The sequence below is a fragment of the Melozone crissalis genome, unplaced genomic scaffold (genome assembly GCF_028551555.1).
Source record: "Melozone crissalis strain CALT ecotype California unplaced genomic scaffold, PUWL_Pcris_2 ptg000057l_1, whole genome shotgun sequence".
NCBI classification, from domain to species: domain Eukaryota; kingdom Metazoa; phylum Chordata; class Aves; order Passeriformes; family Passerellidae; genus Melozone; species Melozone crissalis.
Genome location: NW_026535835.1, coordinates 750,296 through 773,322, shown reverse-complemented (window position 1 = coordinate 773,322; position 23,027 = coordinate 750,296). Strand labels below are relative to the sequence as shown.

At 54.7% G+C, this 23,027-nt stretch overlaps 1 protein-coding gene across 1 annotated transcript; it reads left to right on the top strand.

Moving 5' to 3' along the window:
* The first annotated feature begins 4,959 nt into the window (after positions 1–4,959).
* Positions 4,960–22,510, top strand: MLXIPL (MLX interacting protein like). Its single transcript, XM_054287488.1, has 17 exons — positions 4,960–5,255; positions 11,243–11,349; positions 11,493–11,575; positions 11,766–11,855; positions 12,061–12,105; positions 12,397–12,595; positions 13,272–13,349; positions 16,786–17,000; positions 17,083–17,677; positions 18,318–18,391; positions 18,720–18,894; positions 19,541–19,653; positions 19,815–19,934; positions 20,139–20,266; positions 20,569–20,692; positions 21,824–21,953; positions 22,377–22,510. The coding sequence occupies exons 1-17, from the start codon at positions 4,960–4,962 to the stop codon at positions 22,508–22,510; spliced, it is 2,706 nt and encodes a 901-aa protein (XP_054143463.1).
* The last annotated feature ends 517 nt before the right edge of the window (positions 22,511–23,027 follow it).

Sequence of the window (23,027 nt, the reverse complement as noted above, 5' to 3'; positions counted from 1 at the left end):
CGAACCTCCTGCATGTAAGTTTAATAGATGTTAATTAGTCAAATAAATTTGTATTCAAAGAACTGTCTGAATTGTGAAAGTTTATTTCAGACCTTTGAAGTTCTCAAAGAGGTTAATGCATTAGAGGGTTTCTACTGCTGCAGTTCAGGTTTTCCCTGAGCCATGATGATTTCCAGAATCAGTGCTGGTAGAACAGTTGGGCTTGATGTAGAGGGCTTTTCCAACCCCCATGATTCTATGATACATCCTCATCTTTGAGGGCAGAACCCTTCAGCAGATGCCACCCTTTCCAGCTTCCGGCCTCCATGGTATTTATGTACTAAAGTTGCCTCCAGTGGGCATATGAGTCCTGGAGTGCCTTTGGCTCAGGGAGATGAGAGCTGTTTCCTAATCAATATAGAGACATGAGCTAGAAAATAAAAGTCATCAATAACAAATCTTCTATTACTTTGTCATGCTTGTGTGTGATTTTTTACGCTGTCATTTTAACTGCGTGTCTACCTTGAAATGTGGGATTTCTCTCCCTGTCTCCTACTGCCTCCTGCTCCTCTGCAGTGAGTCATGAGGTGTGTGACAGGTGGGAGTAGGCATCTGCCAGCTCAGAAAGGAGACTAAACGCAGTGTAGGAGACAATAACTTACATAAAATGTTCTTGGCTGTCAAACTTGGGAATTTCTTGTTGCATTTAGAAATCTTTTTGGTTTTTTTCTTGGCTAACTCTCTTGCCTTGAGATACACATTGAGATGTATGATTAAAGGAACTCTCTGCTAATGCCTTCCCCTCCCAGGCTGGACACTCACTATACATGCAGGTAGGGTGAGAGGCAGCTCAGGGGCAGTGTCCCTACCTGTGGTGGGCTCCCAGCATCATATTCCATTCCATGACAGGAAAGACAATTCCATTGGATATTCCATCCTCATAGTGAGTCTCCTTAGCAAGATGCAGAAAAGTCTCTTTTGCACCATGTCCCCTCATTATCTTTAACCAGTGTGACATTTGTCTGGAAGACACTGTCCCCATCTGCCCTTGTGAGACCCGATCTGCAGGGCTGCCTCCACCTCTGGGGTCTTTAGCACAGGAAAGATGTGAAGCTGTTGAAGCCAGTCCAGAGGTGGCCACTGAGATGCTCCAAGGGCTGGAGCCCCTCTACTGTGGAGAGAGGCTGGGCATGCTGGGGGTGTCCAGACTGGGAAAGAGAACTTAGAGCCCCTTCCAGTGCCTGAAGGGGCTCCAGGAGAGATGGAGAGGAACTTTGGACAAGACTCTGGAGTAACAGGACAAGGGGGAATGGCTTCCCACTGCCAGAGTGCAGGGTTAGATGGAATATTGAGAAGAAAGTCTTTCCTGTGAGCATGGTGAGGCCCTGGCACAGGTTGCCCAGAGAAGTTGCCCCTCCCTGGAAGTGTTCCAGGCCAGTTTGGACTGGGCTTGCAGCAACCTGGTCTAGTGGACGGGGTTCCTGGCCATGGCAGTAAGGTTGGAATGAAATATGTTTAAGTCCCTTCCAACCCAAACCACTCCATGATTTTTTGAGGTGATACCTCACTTTTCCTAGAAGCTCCAAGGTTGCTGTGCATCCTCAGGCCTGTCTTGCTCTCTCCAGGGAGGTTCAGCTTGTCCCACAGTAACAGAGATGGGATGTAGTGAGCCAGCCCTCTCCAGCAGGCTCCACTTTCTGGGCAAACAACCTGGCATGCATCACCATCATGAAACCCAATTAAAATGCAATGTCAATGTGAAAAGAAGGGATTTGAGAAGTGTAATATCACCATTACATTTCTGTTGGTCTCCAGAGGGTGCTCTTGCCCAGGGTTTGCCAGGCAGCTTCCTGAGGGAAATCTGGCAGACAAGGAGAGCCCAGAAATATTCTATGAGGAGTCTGGCTGCAGGCTGCAATTTTCTTTTCTATGTTCCTTACTGTGTCCTGCCACTACATGGAGTGTTAAGATCCTGTCAGCACTAGCTATTCACACAGGGAGAGAGGCCATCCATGGAAAAAATCACCAAGAACCTCATTGCATAGATATCGAATCATGGACTCACAGAATGGTTTGGGATCTTAAAGCTCATCTGGTTCCATCTCTCTGCCATGGGCAGGAACACCTTCCACTAGACCAGGGTGCTACAAGCTCTGAGTTCCCATTAGTCAGCTTTGCTTTGGGCACACAAAAATTTTTAATGGTTCCAGTCCTCCATCAGTTTACTCAATTCCTGATTGGACTTTTGGTTTCACAACATACTGAGATGAACATGCCAGCCCTTCCTTTGCCTGGTGCCCCTAGAAACACAGAATCACAGAATATTCAGGGTTCAAAGGGACCTCTGGAGATCATCCACTCCAACCTCCAGCTCTGAAATGTGCTGAATAACCATCTCCAACCATTCCCTGTTCCTACTGCATCCATGTCTACACTGTCAGTGCCTGTCACCTCATTCACCTTTTTCCTAACAGTCCTGATCCCTTTTCTTGCAAGGATGCCATTCCCACTTCTGACCTACCATTTTCTTCATCTCTGTGACCTTTTCCAGTGTTTTTCCATCTTTTCTGAGCCAGGCACCAGAGCCACACACACTTGTGAGCTTGCTTTATACGGGGGCAAGCAATATTTTCCTTGCAATATCTGGAGCCTTTTTTTCTTTTTAATTTACTCATGAACCTTCAGCTGATGTTTACAGGGAACTGCTTACAGTTACCTTTAGCTCTTGACTAGCGTTAATCTAGAGTCCCCTAGTGTACCGTGAGGGATGTGCTTCACTTTACCCTTAACGTTGACTCTCATTTCCAACGGCATCACACATCTGAGGACCCAAACAGTCTTTTACAAAATTCCTCAGCTCTGCAACCTACCTGCCCCTGTGTAGGACTCCTGCTCTGCTCCCTGGTTGACTAAGGATCTGTCACTCCCTCCTCCAGGCTGGATGCCCTTTGCCTGTGGGATTTTCCTTCTCTGCAGCATGAGATCTGCTGGACCAGGAATGAGGGAGTTGTGATGTTCATAAAAGCCTCACTGATGCACTTCTCTGTTTCCCTTAAACAAATGTTATCTCAGAGGACTGAAGTCTGTCTGGGACTGGTGAACAGATGGCAAATGGTTTTGGTCAAAATCCTGGGAAGTCTCTTTTGCACAGCATGAGTGGAATGTGCCCAGAAAGTATCTGTATCTTTGACATCTTTGTTTCTTTGTGCCTTGCCTAATTCTTTGTTTCCTAGGTCACTCACATGCCCGTTACTACTTCAAAATACATACAGACAGTAGTTTTAAAATTACTTCTCTCTTCAACACCTTGACAGGCAGCTTGGGACAGGCTGAGGTGGTTGTAATGGATCACAGAGGAGAAAACAAAGCTGCAGACCCACAGAAATCTGTCTAGAAAATGAAGACGTGGTTCTTAAGTGAAGAAATGGTGTGAAAGGGAGGTTTGCACCAACCAGTGTAGAAACTGTCCAAACCACCTTCTTGTGCATATTCTTCTTCCAGATCTGGAAAATACCCTGGATAGCTGCTGGCCCTTCTTGGTCTCACCTGGGTGATATGAAAAGTATTCAGCTCCATCTACAAACTGGATTAGGGTTCCAATGTCTGCAGCCGTCTATTCTGAGTTTATACTGTATCTCCATCAGAGGTACCTAAGATCTCGGCCTGAGTGCTTTCCTGAGTGCTTTCCAGGCATGTGTGCTCCTTCCAGGCTGTGGGGCTGGGAAAGAAGTTGCCAGAAATTAGAAAGAAAAGAAATGTTTTAAGTGTGAAATTATATGTACTGTGTCCTTCAGTGGCTCAGGTCAGTGAGCAGATGCTTGCGACACAGGTCTAGCTGGGATGGCACATTCCACATCCTGTATTTGTCCAAGATCCACTGTCATGGAGCAGGGATTGGTGCATCAAACCCTGCCTGCCCAAATCTCTCAGGAAACCTCAGAGGTGAAGGCAACCCAGGGTGGATTTAGAGTGGATATTAGGAAAAAAAAATTTCCTGGGAGGGTGGTGAGGTCCAAGCACAAGCTGCTCAGAAAAGCTGTGGCTGCCTCATCCCTGGAAGTACTCTGGGCCAGGTTGGACAGGGCGTTGAGCAACTTGTTCTTGTGGAAGGTGTCCCTGGTCTAGTGGAAGGGGAGTGTAATGAAATGAGTTTTAAGGTCCCTTCCAACACAAATCACTCTAGGATTTGATGATTCTTTCATTTTAAGGACTACATAACAACAAGGTGTGTAAATCCCACATACCCAAACTCATATCTGTTCTCTCTCATATTTGTTCTTTGTATCCCCTCTCCTGCTGGATCACTGCTTTGCGCAGGCTTCCCTGAGCTGTTTCTTAGCTCGGCACTTGGCTCAGTGCCTTGGCATTGCGCTGAGCTGAGTGCCCGTTGCTATAATTTTACTTGTTTGTGTCCCTTAATCTGTATTTGTTCCCTTGAAAGTGCAGGGAGATCCATTAAAGCAGAGGCACTGGGTAAATACTGCCTGCACTTCACTCCACCAGCACCTCGGATCAGTGATTAACTCCAGGTAAACAGAGCCGACTGCCAGCCAACCCTTGGCCACAGCAAGGGGGGACAGGGGACGCTCCTCCCCAGGTGTGTGGGGGATGTAAAAGCTGGGGTTGTCAGGACACTGCTAGAGCAGGATGGTGGCATGGAGCTGAAGCTCTGGTGCTTGGTGGCCATTGGACGTGTCCTGCTGATGGTCTGCCATGGGCGGGATCAGCCACCAGCACTATAAATAGCGCTGGCAGTGAATCTGCCCTGGGGAACCAACGGCTGAACCCTAGAGCAAGGAACAGACGGTGGCGTGGGCTGGCTGGAGGAGGTGCCTAGGAGGAGGCGTGGTGCCAGTGTTCTGTACTGGGGAGTCCAGCATGTGCTCGATGCCAATGCCGTGTCTGTAGGGCTTCAGCTAACTGGGGCACAGATCACAGTGCTGGGTCAGATCCATAAGGGTCCCCCAGTAGGCAGCAGGAATGGCAGGAACTCAGGTGGGACTGCCGGGACCTTTCCTGGAGCCTCCGGTTGGGCCTTGCCCTGTCTCCGACTCTGACTCTGACTCAGAGGATGCAGCTGTGGGTGGCACAGGACCCAGTGCTGCGACACAGAACTACTCCCAGGTCATCCACAGTGGCCACTTCATGGTGTCGTGCCCGCACAGCGACTCACTGCCCCGGCGACGGCACCACCGTGCTGAGCCCGAGCTGGCTGATCCCCGGAGTATTGACCCGACCCTCACCCGGCTCTTTGAGTGCATGAGCCTGGAGTACAGGTGAGTCCCAGAGCCCTTGTGTGTGTCTTATGGACCCCCAGCTAGCTGAAGGCAGGAGGCTAGATGAGCCCTATCCCCCAGCCAGGAATTTGTTTCCATCTGACCTCCTCTTCTCCATGGGCTGTGATGTGTCATATGCTCAGAAATTGCCATCCTGGGAAGTTTCAGGGAGAAAGAGCTGATGCCGGGTTGTTGGCTGTGGAGCCAGGTGAGAAGCTTCTCTGTTCCACGTGTAGCTTGACTCTCCTCCATTTTCCCATGAGATCTGGTGTCACTGTGCCCAGCTGTATTTCCTCCTGGGCCAGACCTAGCACACTGTGTAGAGCAGCAGTGACCCTGTGGACAGCTAACACTCAGTTCTTTGGCAACCCAGCCCAGAGCAGGAGTCCTGCCTTCCGTCCTTTACTCTGTCCCCATGTCCTGAGGTTATTCCATGACATGCAGTAGCACTTGGGACTGGATGGCTGCATGGGTTTCGTCCAAGGTCTCCTGAAAGCTTTCCTCCTTCTCTCCTGAAAAATCAGATGGGTGCCTGCATTGTTCCTCTGCCTGACAAATTGCCAAGGCCCAGTGACAGCTCTTTGGTGACAACAGGACAGACTGCAATGTGCCTTCTATGGCCACAGTCCACATTCTTGGAGGCAGCTCCCTTCCTTTGCCAAGCCCCAAGGTTTTGAGTTCTCTCCAGCATGGCATCAACATGATTTGCTCTGCTGGAATCAGTGCAAAACTGCGTGTATAACTCTCCCAAAATGTCTAAATGTTGATGATGTTGATGTTGCTCTGCTGGAGTCAGTGCCAAACTGCATGTATAGCTCTCCCAAAATGTCCAAATGATGATGATGTTCTACCATGTGAAAGCAAAACCTCAGCAAAGCAGCCTTGAAGAGGTGTCCATTACCTCATCCAGTATGGCTGAGCTCTCAGGTTTGTCTTAGAGTCCTTGAATGCTCAATGCAATAGGGAATGTGGTCACTGCCAGGACATCCTTGGGGATGCTGGGCAGAGAGACAGCACTCCAGTTCCCACATAGCTGTGTACTTCTGACCCATCACCATATCCTAGGTGGTGGATGGGATCATCCCAGTTTGCCAGCAGCCAGCACAGCACAGCTGTGCTCCAAGGGGCTGGGGAAGGCAGTGCTCTCTGGGAGCACAGGGAGCCTCAGCATGGGGTGACCCAGGTAAGGATCATGCTTCCTGGTTGGGCAGGTCACCCTGAGTGCCACAAACAGGGGTCATAGAGACACTGGTGGCCTTGCTGTCTTTTCCTCTCCCAGCCCCATTTTTTCCATACCTGAGCCCTGCAGCTTTGAGGCTGGAGAAGCAGATACTGTCACACCAGGGTGCTCAAACTGTAGACTCATGAAGTGCAAGGCAGCTTCAGTGTGGCCCTGGGCTCTGGAGCTCCCAGGCAGAGTGGAAATGGACAGGATACAAGGGCTTTGACACTTGGAGTACTATGTGTGACTGGGGGCTGGCCATTCCACTACAGTCAGGGTTCCATTGCTCCAGTTCTCTTTACTCCCTGGACTCTCAGTGGTACATTTCCTTCCTGCAGTGAACATGGCAGTGCAGATACTGGCTCCTATGTAATGGGACACTCACCTAAACCTTGTCCAGGGATGGGACAGCCACAGCTTCTCTGGGCAGCCTGTCCGGGTACCTCACCACCCTCACAGGGAAGAATTTCTTGCCAATATCCCATCTAGCCCTGTCCTCGGACACTGTGAAATCAGTCCCCCTTGTCCTGTCACTCTAGGCCCTTGATCAAAATCCTTCTCCAGCTCTCTTGGATCCTCTTTAAGCACTGGAGGAGCTCTAAGGTCTCCCCGGGGCCGTCTCTTCTCCAGGCTGGACAACCCAGCTCACTTTGCCTTTCTTTTGCTAATACATTTTTGACACACTTGTAGGCAGAAGTTGGAGAAAGGTATCAGGGTGAGAAAATAGAGTTAAGTGTTTCTGGTGCATTTCTACATTTAGTATTGACTGATTTGACACTTCTCTGCATCACCTGCCATTTCACACTTCCCCTCCCAGCCAGGTTCCCAGAGGCAGCACAGCCTCAGTTGGGGTCACCAGCCCAATATCCTCCAGCCCTCAGGAGAGCACCCACAGTTAAGCTCAGACTAACTTCCTAACCAAGGAGAAACCACTGTAAGCTGTCACCTGGAAGGCTCCTGTGGAGTTCCTCATACAACCCTCATGCAGGGCAGGGCTAGATCCAAAGCCAGGTCAGGTTGCTCAGGGCCATCACTTTGACAGATGGAGCCCTACGATGTGACCCCAGCACCCGTCCAGCCTACTCAGGGTTGCCCCTCTCCCACAGGGCATTGCTGTCCATGGCTCTAGTTTGGAGTTTACCTGTTCCAATTCTTATGTCTGTTTCCCCTTGGCCTTTCTCAGTGCATGTTTGAGAACTGTCTGGCTCTGTCTCCTCCTTAGGGCAGCTGATGGCAGTAATTCTCTCTTCACCTTCTTTAGGCTGAACAAACCCATCCTTGACAGTCCTCTTCTGTCACATATATTAGTCCCCAATGTACTTGATATCCTCCTCCAGGACCACTCCAGTTTGTAAACCTCCTTCTCTTGTCCATTGGACACAATGTCCAGACTTTGCCATAGCAGTGTGGAGCAGAGGGGAAAACTACCCTGTCCCCTCATGAGCTGTGACTGCTACAGCCACCCATCCTTTGCTGTCTGGGCTCGCACCATTTCAAAGGTAACTCACTAAACTTTCCCTAAATATTTTTCAATGGTTACATCTGGAGTTCTTCCCCTCTCCAGCATTCCTCCTCTGCATTTCACAGACATTATAGCAGTCCTGTCTCAGCCTAAGCAATAATTCTGGGGATATGACTTATCTTCCTTCCACGGGCAGGACTGTGCATCACTCCTCACTGGTAAAGAACTGCTCTCTCCACATCAAGGTTTGCTTCCCACATTTTGATTTGTTTCTTCAGATCCCCCAAAGGGAGGCAACTCCCCTCTCTGAGGTCTTCCTCCTAAGGCTAGGATGAAGCAGTTCCTTTTTACCTGTATTCCAGGACATTTAGAGCAGCTTCCTGTGTAATGATACTTTCCCACTCATTCTCCTGCAACATCCTGCATTTGTTGAATCCTTCCCTAGAATGTTGTTTCTCTCTACAGCCCACCTGGCTGCATCTCATTACCCAAAAAGCTGAGGGTGGAGCTGAGCTCCTTCAGAAACTGCTGACATTTTCGCCTTAGCACAAGAAGGCTCATCCTCTCTATCACCACAGCGTGGCCTGCACAGTGTCATGGCTGGGCTCACATTCCCTCTTGTGCCTTACTGTTGGGAATCACTGACCTGGGGAACATCCTCCCGAAGGAAGGAAAACTGGGGGCAGATTGGGAGATGTGAACTGCAGTCATTTGTGGTCTTACCTGGCAACATCTGTCTTGTGCTCCAGAGAGATTTGACAAGAAAGGGACAGCAGACTGGGAAGTTTCTTGGAGTATACACTCAGCCTTTCTTGTGATTTAAAACAAGGTCTTTGGGGGGCCAGTCCCCTACTAATTCATCCTCTTGTCAGCCTGCGTGCACCCTGGGAGAAGTGGAACTGCTGCTATTGATTCTTTAATTCACAGTGCCTTAAATGCTCACACAGGGGTAGTGAACACCAGGCAGAGACTCCAGGAATGCACTCACTGGAGTTCATCATTCAACCCTATTTTTTCTTGCAGAAGACCTCCAGTCTAGAGGGTCTAATGAGTGGGAAAGGCTCGTGCTTGGGCTAAACACACCCACGCTGCATTGTGGCTCTGCTGTCATTTGTGGCAGGGAGTTGCACTTTCTTCTGTCATTCCCCAAGGTTTCCCCTTTCCCCATTCCCTGAAACTGCTGGATGGGTAAATGAGTCACAGACCAAACAAGGTACTGCTGGATCCATGCCAGTGTTTGACCCAGGCTGAGCCCTGTTGCCACCTCACCCTATTCCACAAACACCCTGTAGCCAGTGGCAGGGTCTGTGTCCCCCTCCTTCTGATAGTGTAGGCAGCAGGACCCCCAACCTGTTTGGGGCACCCTATAACCTTCCCAGGTTCAATGGGAAGTTTGCATCTATCTCCCCAGGGGAGATTAATTGCAGGGAAGGGTGGGGTCCTTTTCAAGGCATAGCAGGGAGCAAAGATCAGCCTGTTAAGCCCCAAAACTGAAAGGATCATGAAGGGGGAAAAAAAGCATTTAGTGAGAAAGCTCAAAGGCATCTGCTGCCTCCAGGCCCCACAGCAACTCCTAGTCATGGCCCACTGGCCTCACACGAGGCCAAGGTGTGTCCCACAGGCTCAGGCTGCTCTTTTCAGCTGGCTGTGAGTGAGGAACATGGCCTTGACCAGCATGATCTGGCCATGTGCCCAGGAATCCTGTCCCTTCCATTGGCTCCTCCACTTGGCACCATCTTGCTGTTTGCCATGCGCGCCTGGGGAAAGTTCAAAATCCTGGTGATAGCAGAGTGGTCAGTGTCAGCCTTAACTCTCTGTAGGCTGGAGTCACAGGTCCTTCTCCAGCCCCTGGGCCATGTGTCAGGCTGGGTCTCCCTTGGGAGACCATCCTCATCCACTCCTGCACCTGCTCCTAGACACATCTCTGCATCAGGCTCTGGAATTGTAGGGGTCCCCAGTCTTCTCCCTCTCCCAGAGGCAGATTTCAAGGAAGGTTGAAACAGAACCCACCAAAATCATTATTTGAGAACATTTAGAGGTTTCACCAGCTTCAATGAACAAATCAGAGGCTTCATGCACCACTCTCATTCCCAGCACCTTCCCCTTCCTGGGGACACAGCCGTGTGGCACCTGGAGGGGCTGGAAACAGGGGATATACACCACCCTGACACCAACTCAGCTTCCACCTTTCCTGCTCCAAGCATGTACCAAGGAAAAGTGGAAGTCAAAGCAGCACCAAGATATTTGGGGTAAAAACTGTCTGCTGGAGAGGGACATGGCTTCTCAGGCAGGAATGCCAGGCAGCCTGCAGCTAGCTCTCAAAGTGACCCCTGGAGCACCTGGCATTGCCCCGAGGCCCACGCCATGTTGTTGGGAGAGCTGGAGATGTGAAATGGATCCCAAAGTAACTCAGAGGGACCCTGGCCTCCCCCACAGAGTTCCTGGGGCAGCAGGACCCTCAGGAGCTTTTCGGTGGCTGCACATGAGGGGCTGTGTTCCTTGGCTGGATGGAAACAAGACGAGGAGTGAAATGAGGCTTCCTGCACTGCAGGTCCCATCAGGGACATCACCACCACCACTACGATGAGCTGCAGAACAAACACAGCTGCCTCTGGGAACCAGGAAATGGGAATCGGGGAGCTCAGCTCGGGCTGGGGGGGCAGGTTTGCAGCAGTTGGTATGGAGAACCAGGGCAGCTCTGACTGGCTGGTATCACTATGTGTCTGTCTTGGAACACAGGCAAGTGTCCCTTAACATCCTGAACATCCTCCAGTGTTATCCTCTCTTCCCAGACCCTCCGTAAGGGCTGCCCTTGATTGCCTCAGCTGAAGGCAGCATTTTCAAGCTTTGCCTGGTGTTAAAGGAAGGGTCAGAATTACCTGTCCAAACACTGTGATGATGAAAGAGGCACTACAGTGCATGTTACCACACATCTCACCTGCGCAGGAAACTTACCTTCCTGTCCCCCAGGGCCAGGACACAGTTGGCTTGGTCAGGGGCAGCAGGATCCCACCTCAAAGCTGGGGTTCAAATATCAAGGAATCAATGCCTCAATGGGCTGTGCTTTAATCCAGGGGTTTGAGAAGCCTTCTGTGGGTGTGTGAAGCTCAGGGTTTAGGTCAGTGCTGCTCCCAGGGTGTGCAGGAGCTTGGAATGCTCCAGTGGGTGCTCCCACAGGTGCCTGGCAAGTACCTGCAGCAGAGTCACGTGGCTGTACCTGCTCCTGACCTGCCACCAGGTTGGTGGCCCCTGTACATCTTTCAAGGTGGTGCCCCTCAGCCTCCCCTTTGCTTGGTGTTTCAGTGGGAAGCTAGTATCTCCGAAGTGGAAGAATTTCAAGGGACTGCGTCTGCTTTGCTGGGATAAAATTCGACTCAACAATGTGATCTGGAGAGCATGGTACATCCAATGTGAGTATGGGTGCCAGATCCCACTCTGTCTGCCAGATGCCAGGCTGTGCCAGTGGGATGGGGCTGGCACTGGAATGACTGTGTACAGGTGCGGAGATAGGGATGGGGCATGGATACAGCCAGCTGTATTCTCCCCTGTGCAGATGTGGAACGGAGGAAAAACCCTGTGTGCGGCTTCATCACCCCTCTGGAGGGCATGGAGGCTGATGAGCACCGAAAACCAGAGGTAGGGCAGGATCCCTTGCAGCTCTCTTGGGCAGCACCAAGGTCTGTGTGGCACAGCAGGGATGTGGGGACATGTTGCATTTCACAGATTTGCTGGAAAAGGTGTTTCTGATATGGCACATGGAAAGCAGCCCTGGCTATGGGGTGCGGGGCCAGAGAGCTCAGTCTTAACCCCCTGTCCTGCCCCCCAGGCTGTTGTGCTGGAGGGCAACTACTGGAAACGCCGCATTGAGGTGGTGATGAGGGAGTACCACAAATGGAGGATCTACTATAAGAAGCGGGTGAGTGGCTCTGGCCATGCTGCTCCCCATCCTGCGGCAGTGCCAGCAGTGGGATGGAATAGTGTGATGGATGGAACATGGCTCCCTGGAGCCATGGCAGACAGAGCAGGACATGACAGGCTTCTGCCAGCATGGGAGGGGGATGCTGGCTGACCCCTGAGCTCTCCCTGCCTGGGGCATGACCTAGGCTCTCTTCTCCTTCCAGCTCCGAAAATCCACACGGGAGGGAGGGATCTCCAGTCCAAAGAGGGTGAGTCTGCTGAGACTGCTGAGGGTGGGAAGAGGGAGAAAAGGGAGGACAGTTTGGACCCCTGCACTGGGCAGAAGGGCAAAGAAAAGCAGGGCATGACAAGCCCATTGGAATGAGATGCTAAGCATCTGGGATGCTGGATTCACCCTCTGGAAGTAGCCAGGAGTTAAGGTTTGGAGGGAACAAACACTGCAGGGAGCATGGGAGCTGCCAGGGGAGCAGCCAGGGAAGCAGACATGGACCCCACCCATGAAAGGCGTCCACTCGGCTCCTTTGCTCTACCTCATGTAGGACGAGGATGTCTGGAGGCCTACAGAGAAATGGTGCAACCAGCTCTTCTGCAACGTAGTGCCCATGCTGCTTGGGGATGAGGAGGAAGAGCATACGAGTAGGCAGCATTTCGATTTGGACACCTTCCTCTCGGACATATCTGACACCCTCTTCACCATGACACAGATGCCCAGCACCCACCAGGCACTCCCTGAAGATGGTAGGTGCTGCAGACCATGCTTCAGCAGGATGTGGAGGAGGAATCCAGATGTTGTGTCTTGGTTTAGCCCCTGAGAGCTGCCAGCCACGTCCTTTTGAGCAGGCAGGGTCCCCAGGCATCTGCCCTGATGGGGCAGGGGGAAGGGATGTTCCTGTTCTTCCCAAACAGGAGCCACCAGGGGAGAGGATGCTTGAGGAGTGTTTGGGCAGGGTGGGATCATCCTCTTCTCCTGTGGTTCCCTATGCACCAGCATGCTGAGGGCTGAGTTCCCCAGGGACCACCAGCACCATGAAGGACTTTGCCCCAGCCCCCAGGGCAGGTCCTTCTTCCATGGCCACTCTTTGCTGTCCCTACCTGGCCATGTCTCTCGGGCATCTGCAGCTCCAGCCAGGTCCTGAGCCAAGAATCAGCCTTTCACTGGGGTTCCTGGGAACTGGATGAGGCCCTAGAGGGGCTGATGGACAATGGTGAGATGGGATGGGATGGCCCTGGCTCTCCTCAGGGTAGGCACTTACATCCCTGCCCAGGGCAGGGTGCAGTGATACAGGGTGATTCTGGGGTGACACAGAGGTGTGGAAGCCAGGTAGCTATCAGAGCAGTGGTGGGAGCAGCCCTCAAGGTGGGTCTTAGGGATGCAGTATCTGGGCTTTGATGTTCCAGCTCTGCCCTCTTCCAGCGTATGTTGGGAATGCTGACATGATACAGCCGGATTTGGCACCCCTGCAGCCCAGCCTGGATGACATGGACATATCAGGTAAGAGGCAGCCTGGATGCAGTACCACATCCCACCCAGTCCTGCACACCGTGACTGCTTAAAATGGAGGGACACAGGCTTGGCCTGGCAGTAGTGGGAATTGCTGAGACAGGCAGAAAGCACTGGACGTCTAATGGCATGGAAAAAGCAGCATGGATGGGCAGGGGCTGAAGGCAGAGCCTTGTTGTGCCTGCCTGACCCTGGAAAGAGGCACAGAAGGTCAGGAAGGGCTTGGCCATGAGGTGTGGGAGGGGATTTCTACAAAAAGAGGTTATTTCCAGGAGTGCTAAAGGCCCTCATTTTGACTGCAAATAGAGGAAGGACAATTGTCCCCCAGAGGAGGAGGAAACCTCTAGAGAGTAGGTTCTGCTGAGTCCCCTCCTCACCCCACTGCCCAGCCAGCCTGGGTGGTTGGCTTGGAGCTAGGACCCTGCACAGGGCTGTGCTACATCCCCTGGGGACAAGTCACTGTCCCTGCCAGGCTGACCAAAGACAAGTCTGGCCCTGGTTTCCAGCTCAGCTGGGACATGTCCTGGTCACAGCAGTGTCCCCAAATGCCAGGGCAAGGCACTGTTGGGGACCAGCTTTGCCCTCTAACATGTCAGAGCTGGTAGCCTATGCACATCGTGCAGGGTGGGAGCCTGCTGGCTACCCAGCTATAGCTAGTGTCCTTGGGCAGCACCAGCATCTCCAGACCCCTGTGTGAGCAGCCTGGAGCTCCATGGCCTGTCTCCACTTCCTGGAGGAGGAAATAAAAAGGGTACTTGCACCATATGGCTGTGGGGTGTTGCAAGACCAGATGCTGGCAGGGAGCAGGCTAGGCACTCCATGTGCCAGGGCAGGTGGTAGCATGGGTGCCCTTGGGATGGATACTCTTGGGATGGATGAGGTGAGAAGACTCCTGCCACCACCCTCTCAAACTCATTTCAATCAGAGATCCCATCAGAGTCAGGCATGCTGGGAAGAGTGTCTGTTGCCATAGTTGGTGCTTCACCTTCTGCCCCTGGTGCCCCAAGTGGTCATCAGTTCCTAGAAAGTGTGACATCTCCAAGTGGGTTAAATTGACACTTGGTAAGTGTTCCTTATCCTGAGAGGGCCTGTATGGTGTCGCAGCAGCAGCTCCAGCACCTCTCTGAGGGCCCAGCATGGTCTCAAGCTCAACAGGAGATGGCAGGAGCACGGTGGTTCCTTTCTGAACCAATATATCAGTTAGGTTAGCTTTTTTCTGGGAAAAAGGCCTTTTGCTTTAGGGTGCTTCTTGGCAATGGGATGGGTCTTACTGCAGACCACATTACAAGGAAACATCCCTTCCTGCTCTGACCATGTCCAGTGCCTCAGCCCAGGGACACTGCTGGGGCTGGGGAGGGTCCCCAGTCTATCTGTGGCTCCTGGTCTGCCAGGCTTAGTGTGTTCTGGGACAGAGCAGCATCCCCTGGGGTGCTTGGAGATCTTTTGATGGGAGTTTTGTCCTGGATGAAGCAGCTCCCTGGGTGATAAGGTGTTACATCTGAGCACTGTGTATGCCATGCACCCCTGGGACCGTGGGGAGAGTGGGGAGAGGAGGTTGGGGTGCTGGGTGCCAGCCAACCCAATTATGTCCCAAAACGTCACTTTTTCAGCAGGGCAGGCAGCTTTGGAGCAAGGATCATCCAGCAGCCTCATGCAGAGCTACACAGGGCAGGCATGTGGGGTAGGCACCATGGGGTCACAGGGCTGTCATTGTGTGGGGTCGTGTGGCAGAGCTCAGTGCCTGTCAGTCAGTGCCTGCAAACCAATCCCCAAATGAGGAAGCATCTTGTGTCTGCGGCGGGTGCTGGAGTGCGGTGTGAGGCAGATGGACAAGTCCTCATGGCAGAGGCGAAGGAGCAGCCCAGCCCTGTGCCCTGCTGGCACTGTGCTTCAGGTAGGATTGGTGCTGGGCACTGGGGCTGGGCTGTCCGTCCCATGGGGTGGCAATGCCCTGCTGGACTGTAGGACTCTCCCCAAAGCCTGGGACAAGTGCTGAAGGGTCTTTGGGTTGGAAAGGCCTAATCACATTGGAGAGCATCCCTAGGTTTGAGCAGGATACCAAAGCTGTGGTTTGCTGACCATGCAGGCTCTTCTCCCTTGAGCAGGCTGTGCCCTGGCCATGCCACACTGCCTCAAGTGTAACAGGGTGATACAACAGTGAGAAGGAGCATGGGCAAGAGCTATGGGGTGAGGAAGAGGCAGGAGAAAGGGAGGACAAGGCTCCCAGGGACTGCCAGGCATCTTCCATCCCTGTAGCACAGTGAGAGGCACAAGAGGGTCTGACAGGTATGGTGAGAGGCACAATAGGATCTGCAGGCTGGGCATCACAAATTCCTAGAAATACCTGCAGAGCTTCAGCGCTGGTAGCAGGGACACCCTGGTGTGAGCATGGCTGAGGTGGGAGCAATGTGGGGCTGGACTGCATCCCAGGAAGGCCAAGTTCCTGCCTGGCAGCACTGCAGCACATACAAGGCGCTGGCCTTTGGAGGGGCAGGGATGGCCCTGACATGCTGTCAGGCATTCACCATGGCTGTTGCAGGGGTAAGGGGCACTCTGAGAGCTGACTGGGACATCTCGCAGTGGCTCTGTCCTGTCTCACATCAGTGTTCCCCTCAGATGGTAGCACATGGTGTGCTGGAAACATCACCATGCCCAGTCTCCTGCCATCCCACAGTGCTGGTGTGTTTGCTCCTCTGGTGTAGATTCAGCAGAGTCTTAGGCCTTTGTGGGTCCCAGCCAGGGCACCCCAGCTGCTGGAGCCTGGATCGCAGCTCTGAGCATGGTTGTGTACACCAAGTGGGCAGAACTAGCAGCAGGGCCTGGAGCTGGCACTGCCAGTGCTAGCCAAGGGCTGGAGAGCATAGCTGGGTGCTTCCCAGAGGAGGTGCAAGTGCCTGTCCCCATTGGCTGCTCAGGCACTGCACCTGTGCCAGTGGCTGCTGGGCAGCAAACCTAGTGAACTCTCCTACTCCATCCTACAGGGAAGCATCCAGCAATGCCATCTGTGTCCCACAGTCATCCTCTCCATGATAAACCCTCCCTGTGGCGATGCCAGAGCCAGCATTGACACAGGCACTAAGCCAAGGCATTCATGGGGCTGATGTGCCCAGGGAGACAGCTGCCAAAAGTGTGGGGCCCACCCTTTGTGCTGTGGTGTCTGGGCCTGCGGAAGGACCAGGGCTGTGGGAAGGAGAGAGGAAGGGAGAGGGAGTTGCAGCAGGGTCACGCGGTTTGGCTTCAGGAAGGCCATGGGATGTGGTTAGCCACAGGCTGCACGCACAGCAGCACTGGAGTGGGCAGCACAGAACTTGTTGGCCATGGGTGAAAATGTGCTTGAGCTGCCCTGGTCCCAAAAAGTGCAGAGTGCCAGTAGCAGCGTATGGTTCCACCCATCATGCCCCAGGACATCCCCATCCTCTCTGGGCAGGTCCACTTATGCCGGTCACTGTGTCTCTACTTGGCTCTGCAGAAATCTTCACCAGCCACCTGCCACCCCCATCTCAGACACAACCGGGCTACCAGGATCCATCCTGCTTCTCGCCCATGGCTGAGCCCCTGTTCAGCAGTGGAGGGTCCCTGATGGGTGCTCGGGGTCTTCCTGTGAGCCCCGAGGCCCCGCTCCTACCTGGTACCCTCCTCCAGGTGAGTGAAATCCCAGCCTGCAGCCTTTGGCTTACTGGTGGTGTACCAGTCATCCACCCTGACCCTGCCATGTCTTCTGCAGCCCAGTGGTGCCTCCCAGCGCAGCCTCCACAGTGCCTTCCTGGGCTCTGAGCTGCCCCTCGCCCCCCTGCCCCCCGAACCCCCCGACGTGGCACCCAGCAGCCTCAGCCCCCAGCTCCGACACAAGCCCACACTGCAGTACGACTTTCCTGGCAAGTGCCTCAGCCTGGAGCCACCAGCACCCCCCTATGTCCCCCCCATCCCATCCTCCCGGGCACCACTGCTGAGCCTGGAATGCCCCTTCTCCCCCACCTCGGCCTCCCGCTCTAAGTTCCCCTACAGCAGTTCACCTGACCCCTCGCTTGCCACTCACCCTGCCTCCCCTCTCTCGAGCCCTTGCTTTGCTCCCTACGTCCCAGGACTGGGCCATGCCACAGGCACGGGGCCCCAGGTGTACTCCAGCCCTGCTGTCTCCCAGCTCCTGCCCCCTGCCCTGCTGGGCAACCCCAGGTTTACTCCCGCCAAGGGGCCACCCCAGGGTGAGGGTGGGCGGCCCAAAGTGAAGTCCAGTGGCACCAAGGCAAGGAGGCTGCCAGGACACCCCCTGTCCCACCTGCCTGAGCCCAACCCCTGCCCGAGCCAGCTCCTGACCACAGGTAACAGGGTTGGGTGGCTGTTGGGGGACACAGGAGTGAGGCGGGGGGCATGCTGTTGTGGGGATCAGAGTGGGGACCCCATTTCTTCCTGGGGTTGGGACACAGGGAATACTGGGCAGGGCACAAGGCAGTCCCCATACTGGGGTAGTTCCAAACCCAGGGGTGAAGCCATGTCTGAGGGATCAGCCCTGGCTTCAGTGGCCTCAGGGGGAAATGCCGCCCAGCCCCAGGACTTGGCAACAGGCACTGCTAGGAAGTTCCTAGCAGTTCCTAGCAGTTCCTAGAGTCCCTAGTCTGGTCTTTATGGCCCTGTTGGCACAACAGGCTGGGGGGTTCACTGCTGTCCTGCCTGATATGCTGCCTGTGGGTGTGATGGGACGGTCCCTTGGGCACAGTTATGGCCCTCTGCTTGCTTGAGGAGGGGCTGGAGCTCCCTGCTTGCCTGAAGCTCCTGAGAACTCTCCTGTGAGGAGAACAGATTCCTCCAGAGGTGCATCCCTGTTCTCTGGGGCAATCCAGCAGGGAAGGGGCTGCAGCAGTTCTGGCGCAGGGAGGGGCTAGCTGTCTCCTGGGGCAGGGAAGGTCACCCCAGCCCCAAGAGCCCCACATAGCAATGCCCATCTGCTTCATGCCCCCTCAGCCAAGCAGGACCTGGCGCTGGATATCCCTTGCCCAATAGGTGCAGGACTCATGCCCATGACCCCTGTCTCTGAGGTAAGCACTCAACAACCCCCCAGGTTGGGAATTGCCTTCTCCTGGCTGCTGGGGAAGGGGTGGAGATGGGTTCTGGGGGTCACATTTTGGTGTGGGCTGGACAGAAATGGAGAGAAGGAGGGGGCACATGGCTGGGGATGGCAGGAGTTGCCCAAGTTTCTTCTTTAAAACAACCAAGGCAGAGGTAAGAGACATCTCACTTTCAGGGCCCCTTTACTGGGGCATTGTGGCTGCCCCTGCAGATAGTGGCAGGGGCTGCACATCCTAGTCCAACCTGGTGTGCATGAGGTGTTGATCCCTCAACTCCCCTTCCTCTGTCTTCTCCCAGCAGCAGAGCACTGTCTCCAAAGTCCCTGCCACCTTCCTCTCCAGAATGTCCCAGATGAGCCCAGGACTGGCTCCTGGCTCCAGCCCTTCTCAAGTGTTGCTGCACACAGTAGGCACACAGCTGGGCCCCCTGCAAGTCACCAAGGCAGAGCAGCTGTCCCCCACCTCAGCTTGTGGTGAGTCTGGAGCACCCCAAGGAGCTCCACAGGGCACTGGGGCTCCTGCAGAGAGCTCAGACCAAGCACTGTGGGAATTTTCATTTTGGCTGCAATCCTGGCTATTTCTATTTAATCTGATGAGCATGGAGGTTTCCTTCTGTGCCCTTTCACCTGCTTCTTTCTCCAGCAGCAAAAGCAGAAATAGGGAAAGACAAAAATGGAGCAAAATGTCGGACTGTGGTTTTGAAACTCCGGAGCTTGGTTTTGGAGCAAGAAGCATCCGCTTTCACCCACAATAACCAGTGTGGCTGCTGGAAACCAGGCTCTGGTGTTGTTCCCAGTTCAGTTTGGTGCTGCTCACCATAACCTTGCTGCCCTCACACCTCTTTCCATGCAATTTCCACCCCAAGAAATGCTGGGAATTTAAAACCTCGAATCCCAGATGTTCCCATTTCTGAACAGCTGTAAAATGAGAGGGACTTGGGATAATGTGTGCTTGGAGGCTGAAGAGGAGCATCCCAATCAACTGAGTGGGGTGGCTTGTCCTGAGGTGGGGGCAGCACTGTGGGATGCCCCTCTCTGCCTGCCCCAGGTGCTGAGATGTCACCTTGTCATGAGTGCTGTTGCTATCCCTCTCTTCAGAACAGCACCTTCCCTTTTTCAGGCAGTGACTGGCCCAAGCCCAGCCAGGCTTCCCCAGGACCCACTGCAAGGCAGGGCACTAGCATCTCCCTGCACCAGCCCATGTCCCGTCCGGGAAGGTCTGAGTCCACCAAGGTATGGCAGAAGCTGCCAACTTTATATGCACCCCCCTTTCCTCCTCCCCCCACGACACCCTCCACCCTCATTTCAAGCTTTGGGCCAGCCTGTTCCCAGTGGGGCTGCTGGCCCATGGCTGTCCCTGCTGCGGGGAGGTGCCTGACAGCGCTGACCTGCAGCTGGAGAGCCGCCGCATCACACACATCTCCGCTGAGCAGAAGAGACGCTTCAACATCAAGCTTGGCTTCACCACACTGCACAGCTTGGTGAGCACACTGAGTGCTCAGCCCAGCATCAAGGTGAGAACCCAGGGCCAGCCCTGGGCATGGAGGGACACAGCACATCACCCAGAGACACTGCATCCCTGCTGTGACCCACAGCTCAGAGCTCCTCTCCTGCACCCCAGCCTGTGGTGCAGGAGGCTGGAGCACACAGCAGGCACACAGTGCAGCTGTGTGAGGGTGGTCTGGGCCCCCTTCCCCTCTCACCCCACGCCCTCCCAGGTCAGCAAGGCCACCACCCTGCAGAAGACAGCCGAGTATATCTGCAAGCTGCAGCAGGAGCGGGCAGCTCTGCAGGATGAGGCACAGCGTCTGCGGGAGCAGATCGAGGAGCTCAATGGCTCCATCAAGTAAGGGGGGCGTGGCTGGGGGAGATGGGGGAGCACTGCCTGCTTTGGGGTAGCCAGGCAGGGCAAGCAGCAGGATATGGCAGGATGGCAGCAGGACATGGCAGGTCTCCCTGGAGCACCTCCCAGCTGACTGTCCCTCCTCAAACCCTCTCTGTGGGAGGGCTGATGCTCAAGAGGCAGGACAGAGGCAGGGCCAGGTCTCACACCTGTCCTGGGAGGGGGACATTGGCTGGCAACTCCTGCTGAGTTTCCATAGTTCCCAGTCCCAAACATGGCCCCACAATACTGGTTGTGCCCCACAGCCTGTGCCAGGAGCAGCTGCCGGCCACAGGGGTGCCCATCACACGGCAGCGCTTTGACCACATGCGCAGAATGTTTGACGAGTATGTTCGCTCCTCCACATTGCAGAACTGGAAGTTCTGGATTGTATCCTTCGGGGCCAGTGCCTGCTGCTCCATCTCACCCTCCACTGGAGGCACCAGGTGCTCTGGTTCATCCTCTGCTACTGGGTCTTCGGGGTCCCTCAAGCTCAGGAGGCTTTGGGGACCACAGGGAGATGATTCCCAGCCAAAGTCGCATGGTGGGAACATGCTGATATTCTGTGTTTAGGAGGGATATTCTGCTCCAAGGGATCAAAAACAGTTGGTAAATGGTCCTCAGGGAGAAGGGAAGTGGAGCTAAGCTTATGGAGGGAATTGCTCTCGATGACATGGGAACTGGCTCTGAGAGGTAGCAGCCATGGATTAGGAAAGGTCCAGACACAAAGCTGTGGACGTGATGGCTTGGTCTTCGTGGTTGCAGACCATACCCTGGAAGCACAGGGATGGGGGGAGGATCAAGAGCCAAGGAACCTGTGGGCAAAGAGCTGGATCTGTTCCTCTCTGAGCACAGTTTAGACACACTGGGACTCACTGACAGAGCCTTTGAGGGGTGTGAAATCCCAAGTGGCAGAGTGATGAAAGGCACTGCTGCCCATGGTCCCATCCAGCACAGGGCATCTGGACCAGGCAGAGGTGACTTCTGATGCAGGGCTGGGGAGCTCCTTCCTCAGGACACGGAGTATCGTAAAGCCAACATGGGCTCTAGGATATGCTTGTGATAGAGGTATCTCTGTGGATTACTGCCTGCACAAAATCTGCAGGCTGGTCCCTGCAAGTTGGAAGCAATAGGGGAGCTTATGGGACACACTGATGTCCTTCCTTGCCCTTGAGCACTCTGCTAGCTTGTTCCCTGACCTGCTCTGGAGGACATGTCTTCTGTCTCAGCAACCTTTTCTGTAGCCCCAGCCATGACAGGGCTTTTGCATCTCTCCCACTGCTTACCCAGGTGACACTTATGCCATCACCCTAGCAGTTTGGGCTAGTGCCAGGTGAGGTGCTGTGCTGGGAAGGCAGTCAGCAGGTCTGTTCCATGGCCTGTCCTGCTGTCCCAGCAGTTCTGCTCCATGTCCAGACAAGAAAGTCTGTCCTACTGCCATATGAGGGTGATGCCCACACCTGCGAGGAGTGAGACCCTTGTCATAGCAAAACTGGTCCTTAACTCCTCTGATCCCACCAGTTCAGTATCATCATCCGGCCCCTCTTCGAGTCTTTCAATGGCATGGTGTCCACAGCCAGCATGGAGAGCCTCACCCAAACATCACTCGCTTGGCTGGACCAGCACTGCTCCCTCCCAGCGCTTCGGCCAAGTAGGTGATCCTGTGCCTGGCAGTGGCACCATGAGCAAGTCGGGTTGGCATGGACTTCTCAGTCCAGGAAAGGCATCCTTGAAAGGCAGAGGGGAAAAGGACAGGGGTGTCCTGGGGGATGGCAGGGCTGATCTGTGGGATGTCCTTGGGCTCCTGCTCAGTGATTTCCCGCGCTCCTGTCACACCCACGCCCCAGCTGAGCCGGAAGTGTCCCAACTCCATGTCCTGGTAGGGCAGGCTCAGCCCTCCCCAAAGCCCCTCAGCCCTCCCCAAACCCACTCTCAGGGAGGGTTTCCTTCCACCGCGTCTTCTGGGGCTGTGGAAGCGACCAGTCCCACCATTCCGGGGGCTGGAACAGGGCCGGGCAGCGCCGTGTTCCCCAGGATGGGTCATGCCTTCCAGCCCCGTCCCCTATCCCCGCAGCCGTCTTGAGCTCCCTGCGGCAGCTGAGCATCTCCACCTCCATCCTCAGCGACCCGGCCCGTATCCCCGAGCAGGCGGCGCAGGCAGTGGCGGCGCTGGGACGGCCTGGCGGCGCTGGGACGCCCTCCATCTGACTGCTCCAGGGGTTCCGGGGTGTCCCACGGGCACCGGCGTGGGGAGCCGGGACTGCACGAGGGCTGTTCCGCCCTGTCCCCCTGCAATAAAGGACTTGCTGTGCCACGGACTCCGCCTGGTTCTTCAGCCCCGGCGCCGCTTTGGGCACGGCCGGGAAGGGCCGGGACTGAGCGGGGTGACACCGGAAGCCGTGAAATCCGGGACTGGGAGTGGGGCCAGGGGCTGGGGGAAATGAGGGAAACCAAGCTTGGAGGCAAGTGAAGGAAGAGGCTGTGGCGGGGGGGGGGGGTGAAGGGAAGTGCGGGCAGGGGCTGGCGGGGGCAGGGGGCGGGGTTAAGGTAAGAGCTGGGTGGGTTGAGGGCCGGGACCTGGGGGAACAGGACCTGGAGGAGAGCCGGGGTTGGGGAGCATGTGGGCGGGGACCGGGGTGGGGGGGACGTAGAAGCCGGGATGAGAGGAGCCCGGGCTTCGTCGAAGGCACGGGCTGGGGTGCTCAGGTGCTGGGGGAGTTAGAAG